The following is an 8,335-nucleotide window of genomic DNA, read 5'->3' as shown; positions in this document are numbered from 1 at the left end:
ATATAAACGGACATGATATATCTACGTGGTATCTTGATCAAGGATTTTAGAAATTAGTTTTATACATTAATACCCATGGTTACAAGCCCATTCAACTCGTAAAACCCCGTACACCCCGATAATATTACATGGTCGTTATAAGACATCAAATACGGTACTTCATCCTGAGCTGCGAAGATGCATTTAGCAGATACGCAGTGAGTCTAACATCACGGGGCGAAATCAATGCAATGGGTTTAAAGTAGATTTTCAAAATATTTTAAGGCAATGATTATTATTTTATATAATAACCTCTAGATACTATAAATGATAAGAACACGTTGTCCCTATAAAAGACTGGCGTCCTTGTAGGATCGGCGTATCTAGACTTGCCAATTATAAGTAAAAGATTACTATACAAATACAGATTTATCCTTCAGTAGAGACTCGGAGCAAGACGATGTTGAACGTTTTAACCTTAGATAAACATATAAAGTTTGCACATGACTGAGACATAACAAACTCGCCTGAACATCTAGGCCATGTTCAGTCGAGGTAATAATTAACATGGAGTGTTTAGACAGACATTATTAAGACCACAGACCCATGATACGTGCATGTACAAACGTTCACAGAGCATGATTATTTGTTTGTTTGTTGTTTAACACCACACTGGGCAATGTTCCAGCTATATGACGTCGGCCTGTAAATAATCGAGTGTGGACAAGACAATCCAGTTATTCATATTATGATCAACTATCATTACCTACGCCGTCGGAGTTCGATCACATGCAATAAACCAATACCCAACCTGACCATTTCCTCGCCACATTAGGCCAGCACACATTGCTTGGAATAATGCTAGCGTATGGAAAACGAGTGAGTGAGTTCGAGTGTAGTTCAAAGCCTCTTTAAACAGTATTTCTGTCATATCACGGCGTGTCAGCTTGATGTGGGTAGAAGCCAAAAGCGTTTCATGTTATATACGTTTACCACTTTGGTGAAACCCTCGAGCATAGAGCATAGGGATAGAGCGCCAAAAGCTACATAAACAGGATGAAGGGGTATTCGAACCCACAGTCAATGGTTTCTGACACCCCTAATATAAAGAAGTGCGGCTCCTTTGTCAGCTTGAAATATTCGTAGAAAGAGCATGCTCTATTGTACCTCAAAAGTTGTGGCAAGGAATATTGTTCGACAGAAAGGGAAATCTGAGAAGGGGTCACAGGTAATTATAACTGTAACAAATATGACTAAAGTTCAACATTAAAATTCTCATTGTTCAAAATAACGATTCAAATTACATAGTTTTCCATAAGTAGTTGTCTAATAATACTCCGAAGATATATTTTTTAATTTCGGATATATTGACTAAACTTAGTCGTTCAGGAAACACCCCCACCCCAGTAAATTATACAAACTAAAAATTATGCCTCCCCCACCCTGAATTGAGAACTGTCCTAACTTGTCCCGGTTGCCATTGCGCTGCACTCTCAGTTATGGCTGCCAAAGAAATTGATATCAGTAACAGAGCTGTTCAAGAATTGCAGGAAACCAGAAGCCAACCCAGTACTGTGAGTGTGATGCTGTTCAACTTCAACTTGTTGACTAACTATTCCTGCTGGCATGACGTTGCTGTCACCCTGGAGCTTGGCTGAGCCTTTTTTGAGCCGAAGACATGAGTGACAGTTTCAGCGCCCTGTCAAGTTCATGATGTCGCGGCATTCCACGCCAGCATACGAAAGAAGTGTGATTGTTGTGGCCCTGACACAGTGCTTTGTGTATGCTTTGCTTAAGTTTGCCTCTTCAGAAATTGATTTAATCATTTTTGACAAACTGTTGCGGCCAAGTGCTGGTTCCGTGTACCATGCCAGTGGGCGGCGGGATATATTCTTGTGAGTTTTCTTGAAAATATTAATGATAATTTTTGCATTTCATACGGTAGGTTACGCGAGGCAAAGTCAACCCATTCAATGCCGACACGTAACATTTCCATATTTTCTTTGTTATATACATAAGTCATCAGTATGATTATTAAATATATTTCTTCTCTTCGTTTGAATATCTTAATCAAGATTTATGCGCTCCGAGTTTATCACTATTGACCTGATCTCCTCAGTGCCGAGGGTGATGAAGTGGGCGAGAGTCACCAGTAGCAGCAGACGTCATTCCGTCGCTAGCCAGTGTAGGCCATGTCGCCTGTGTCGGGCCTTAATGTGCTGTAAATACACTGTAGGTACAGTTTACATATACCGAAAACAAGTAACAATATATTGTCATGTTTGAAGCTTTTCATACATTTTTCTAATATTTTTGCTTGTTGTACACGTAGTTTATCGTGATTTTTTTTCAATGTGAGAATTACCAAACATGTCCCTATCAACGTTACAATTTGTATGCAATTAATGTTTGTACCCATCTCATCCATTGTCATCTCATCATGAAACTAGTCTGGGTTAACAACGCCTGTCACAATCGTCGCCAAAAACATCCGTAAGCGATCCGATATCGAACGATGGGTTTTCGGCAGCCATCTTTCATGGATCGATATGGATCGATGTATTCTTACTGTTACGTGTCGATTAACCAATTGAGACAATATGTAAATCCTGAAATCTGTACGTAAAAGAGCCAACAAGTGGTATACAATGAACAAATGTATTACAAAATTAACAAAGTTTACGGAGTTTACAAATCAGCACAAATTACTGCACTGCAGTTATGATGGCAGTACAATATTCAATGGCAATAAATATTATGATGGCAGTTGTCAGTATCAAATACAAAAATACAGTGGTAATAGCAAAAGTCAGTGATAATATATATATATATGTGTACTCACAACATAGAACATTACAAAAATTTCCATATGTTTCTATAACATACTCTCACTCACGGACCGGAAGTATACACACTGTACTAGCATCTAAAAATAGTAACTTTCTGACGACTGCTTACATTACCAAAATAAAATGCAATGAGCGTCTACCAAATCTCAACAGACACAATGTAACACCGTTACAATCATTGTTTAACAATACGATACAGTGCCATATAACAATACGCACTTTTGTGAAAAGAGGTTTCTGTTGTCCCGGACAGACCGAAGGGAGACAATGTCTGCCACGGGGAAGGGCGGGAAACGTTGACCAATTATCTGTGTAGGACAGCGTGAATAATTGACGTGTCAGGCTATAGGACTAAACATACAGTGTGCTTTGCATTTCGGGGGTAACTATTATAAGGGAGTACAATTCCTGATTATCTAAAAATACACACTCACAAAGTTGCGGATGTAATTTTAACAATATCTTAATGTCTCCAGTGATCTCCTTATCTGATAGGGGGACCAAAAGCTGGAATCTGTGGTTGAAGTAAGATATTTTACGATTGTGCCGACAATTTTAGTGAGTGCGTGAAAGTGGCTAAATGCCGCTTTAGACAAGTATAGTGGCGGCCAACGCTTAAAATGAGGCTTATTTAAGGAGTATCCCCTCCAAACAGTAGAACAGAGCACGACCACATGTTTCTTCACAAGATGTCATTTATGCATTAGAAAACGATGGTTGTGGTGATTTGTTTTGGTGATAAAATGCACACTGGTGTATCAAAATTAAGTGAATTAAATAAATGGCTCTAAACAAGTCAGTTTGCATATTCCAATGCTCATTGTATAAACTAAATCATTGTGCTGACTTAGGAAACCTACAAGTAATGGGCCAAAATGTGTAAAAAAACATGCCAAAATCACTCAATTTTCCATTTTCCAAGTACAGTAAACTACGGTTACAACGAACACGCTTATAACGAACTGACGGATATAGCGAATTTACTTTTTGGGTCCCGACCATCTGCTTTCATTATGCTGTATATATGCTTATATTTGAGTTCGTTATAACCGTACTTTACTGTATTACAAAACTAAAGATAATGTAACCTGCATATTGACAATCATGTCATGTGATATCTCAAAGTCTTCCTAAATGCTTAAGGTACTTATGAAAAGATCCACAATTAATGTAGGTATAATGTATGACAATTTAGTAAATGTGATCCCACCCATCTCATCCTGTCAAGGAAACAACAAATATATATTAATAACATGTTTAAAAAATACTATGACAACACTAAAATTCTTGTACACCAATTTCTTTTATTTGAACACATGAATCGTTTAAGTATCTTACAAATGTGAGCTCGAGAAATGTGATTAATCCAATATGGCGGCCAAATCGCCTGTAGGATGGCCGCCAATACAGTAAAATTACGATATTTCGTCTTCACTTCGGAATGTATGAGAAATGTAATTGTCAAAATTTAGGTTTCGACTAGGATCTCCATCTATCGTGTTTTTGTCATATATAAGATAATTATCGCCTCTGTCATGTACTATAATTGCCGATCATATTGACTTACTTTGAAGTCTCAATGTGAAGCACTTATATGCTACTGCTTCAATATTTTCAGTAACTCAAAACCAAATCCATTATTTTACTCCAATACGGTAAGATAATTCACTCTCTGCCAACACTGCCACTGTCACTCAAGCCTTCAGGTTCATATGATATATGATCTGTCACTGCAGATGAGATGTTGTCGTCTGAAACATGGCTCTCAACATGCGTTGCTTGAAAGCATCTTCTATAGGTGGAACACTGTAGCATGGAACATCTTCTATAGGTGGAACATTGTAGCGTGGAACATCTTTTAGACTCATGATATTATGATTGTGACGACAGAAGATGTATGTACACGTACCTCGTGTTGATTCGCATGCGGGAGGGGGTAACTAATGAATGGCACCAATAACTATATTCCACACTTTTCATGGACATGTTTAATGTTCAAATCATGTTGATATTGTGGAATATTGAGTCCCTGATATGTGTTACATGTCATTAACGTGTAGAGTTAAGACACACAAGACTTTGTTCCTTTTAACGACATAATCCAAATCCTGTTTACCGCTAAGTATGTTTAAAACCTGTGGTTACAAAATCACAAAAGTTATGTGAATCTCCTAATAAGACGTGTCGGCTTATTTTGATATATCAAATGGCTTGGTTGATAATACTAATAATTTATTACGGTTCCTTTTTCCCATTTATGCATCGGGTGAGTTTTGCTTCATGTACAGTAACCATGAGGAGAATCGGAAACGCCCTTACGCCTTAACCACTAGGGTACACATCGCTGCGTACTAACTGTCCTTTGCAAGAATCGAAACGTTTTATGGACTGTATGCGAGTAGCGTATATGCGTAGGCAGTGCTTCAATATTACATTATGAACAACAAAACTTTAATGTTACATTTTATTCATGAACAGTTACCAATACTTTATTTTGTGGCAGCGGCTGTCGGTCATTTGGTGGGCAACTTTTGAATAAGGCTCTGGATTCTGTAATAAAACACAGTTTGAGAAGTTGAAACTAAATGTACATCACTATTGTGACTTAGTTCAGGGCACCATGGTAGTAGCAGGTGTCTATCGATCATCACAAGAATGAATCAACAATGCGCTATAAGAGACTATCGATCATCACAAGAAAGAATCAACAATGCGCTATAAGAGACTATCGATCATCACAAGAAGGAATCAACAATGCACTATAAGTATAAAAGACTATCGATCATCACAAGAAAGAATCAACAATGCCCTATAAGTATAAGAGAATATCGATCATCACAAGAAGGAATCAACAATGCGCTATAAGTATAAGAGAATATCGATCATCACAAGAAGGAATCAACAATGTGCTATAAGTATAAGAGACTATCGATCATCACAAGAAGGAATCAATAATGTACTATAAGAGACTATCGACCATCACAAGAAAGAATCAACAATGCGCTATAAGAGACTATCGACCATCACAAGAAAGAATCAACAATGCGCTATAAGAGACTATCGATCATCACAAGAAGGAATCAACAATGCGCTATAAGAGACTATCGATCATCACAAGAAGGAATCAACAATGCGCTATAAGTATAAGAGAATATCGATCATCACAAGAAGGAATCAACAATGTGCTATAAGTATAAGAGACTATCGATCATCACAAGAAGGAATCAATAATGTACTATAAGAGACTATCGACCATCACAAGAAAGAATCAACAATGCGCTATAAGAGACTATCGACCATCACAAGAAGGAATCAACAATGCGCTATAAGAGACTATCGATCATCACAAGAAGGGGGGGGGCACGGGTGGTCCAGTCGTCTAAGGCGCCGCGATTCGCTGTGCAGAGTTGCGTCCCTTGGGCACGCCAGAAACCTATGATTGTGGGTTCGAATACCGGTTCACCCCGATTATGTTTCTAGGTTTGTCAGCACCATACCCGTGCTCGTGGGTTTCACCGAAGTGGTAAACGTCTGAGACCTGCATCACTTCGGGCTTTCCTCCCACATTAAGCTGACACGCCGTGATATAACTGGAATACTGTTAAAAGCGGCGTTAAACCCAACTCACTCACTCACTCACTCACAAGAAGGAATCAACAATGCGCTATAAGTATAAGAGACTATACATCATCACAAGAAGGAATCAACAATGTGCTATAAGAGACTATCGATCATCACAAGAAGGAATCAACAATGTGCTATAAGAGACTATGGATCATCACAAGAAGGAATCAACAATGTGCTATAAGTATAAGAGACTATCGATCATCACAAGAAGGAATCAACAATGCCCTATAAGTATAAGAGACTATCGATCATCACAAGAAGGAATCAACAATGTGCTATAAGTATAAGAGACTATCGATCATCACAAGAAGGAATCAACAATGTGCTCTAAGAGACTATCGGCACAATGATTCAAGGTTATACGATGCTGAGAATCATCCTACATATTAATAACAATTGTGCAGCATCCTAAGTATATAACCTGCTTGAACCATTTATTTCCTGTCATTACAACCACTGACTTACCCCTTGCAGGCGAAGTCGCAAGCCAGGTCGAGGATGTCGTTGGTGAAGAGGGTGATGCACTCCTGTTCACAATCCTGCTCTGTTGCGTCACTGCCAAACTTCTCAACCACTGATTTGACGAGATTGAGGATTTCGCCGGTGTCCAAGACTTTAAAAACACAATCGTGTCTTTAAATTGAATACTGATACTCTAAAGGTGTGTCTGGTTTTGAAGGTGATTGTCTGATCAGGGAAATAATACCCATTTCCAACAAAGCTGTCAACGTATATGCGTGTGCGTGCGTGCGTGCGTGCGTGCGTGCGTGCGTGCGTGCGTGCGTGTTTGCGTGCGTGCATGTTTGTATGTGTGTGTATGTGTGCGTGCGTGCGTGTTTGTATATGTGTGTGTGTGCGTGCGCGATTGTATGTGTGTGTATGTGTGTGTCTTTGTAGTGTGTGTGCGTGTGTGTGTGTGTGTGTGTGTGTGTGTGTGTGAGAGTGAGTGAGTGTGTGTATATGTGTGTATGTGTGTGAGTGTGTGTGTGTATATGTGTGTATGTGTGTGAGTGTGTGGGGGTGGGTGCTTGTGTTGGGCCGATGTCTGTGTGTATGTGTGGTGTGTGTGTCTGTGTGTGTGATGACTCTCTGTGTGTGTTTGTGTGTTTGTGTGTTTGTGTGTTTGTGTGTGTATTCAATTACATTATGAAACTCTACATGACTGCGAATGAGCCCAATTGTATCTGTGTCATGACACTTACTGTTTGCGAACAGGGCTTTCTTCTCGGCAAAGGCCAGAGGCAGGAGACAGAGGAGGAAGATGGCGACCTTCATGTTGATGTTCTTTCTGCCTCAGAGACAAGCACATGTGTCACGAACGACCAGGGAGATAAACAGACTACAGTCCTGTACTACCTCAGACAAACGCTGCGTTTAACTTATATGTGTATCTATGTACCACTAGATAAAACACACCACGTTCCACCACTGCATGGCTTGTACTAGCTGGGAGACAAACACACCACGTTCCACCACTGCATGGCTTGTACTAGCTGGGAGACAAACACACCACGTTCCACCACTGCATGGCTTGTACTAGCTGGGAGACAAACACACCACGTTCCACTACTGCCTGGCTTGTACTAGCTGGGAGACAAACACACCATGTACCACTACAGCGTGGCTTGTACTCACTGGGAGACAAACACACCATGTACCACTACAGCGTGGCTTGTACTAACTGGGAGACAAACACACCATGTACCACTACAGCGTGGCTTGTACTAGCTGGGAGACAAACACACCATGTACCACTACAGCGTGGCTTGTACTAACTGGGAGACAAACACACCATGTACCACTACAGCGTGGCTTGTACTAACTGGGAGACAAACACACCATGTACCACTACAGCATGGCTTGTACTAGCTGGGAGACAA

At 39.9% G+C, this 8,335-nt stretch overlaps 1 protein-coding gene across 1 annotated transcript; it reads right to left on the bottom strand.

Annotated features, from left to right (window-relative positions):
- Positions 1-5,283: 5,283 nt before the first annotated feature.
- Positions 5,284-7,770, bottom strand: LOC139470154 (uncharacterized). The gene is made up of 3 exons (XM_071252453.1): positions 7,658-7,770; positions 6,921-7,068; positions 5,284-5,378 (listed from the first exon to the last, which is right to left on the bottom strand). The coding sequence occupies exons 1-3, from the start codon at positions 7,728-7,730 to the stop codon at positions 5,342-5,344; spliced, it is 258 nt and encodes an 85-aa protein (XP_071108554.1). The 5' UTR covers positions 7,731-7,770; the 3' UTR covers positions 5,284-5,341.
- Between the last annotated feature and the right edge of the window lie 565 nt (positions 7,771-8,335).

The sequence above is a fragment of the Haliotis cracherodii genome, unplaced genomic scaffold (assembly GCF_022045235.1).
Source record: "Haliotis cracherodii isolate W230 unplaced genomic scaffold, xgHalCrac1.p SCAF_20, whole genome shotgun sequence".
NCBI classification, from domain to species: domain Eukaryota; kingdom Metazoa; phylum Mollusca; class Gastropoda; order Lepetellida; family Haliotidae; genus Haliotis; species Haliotis cracherodii.
Note: the sequence above shows the minus strand (reverse complement) of the source record. Positions and strands in the feature narration are given on the sequence as shown.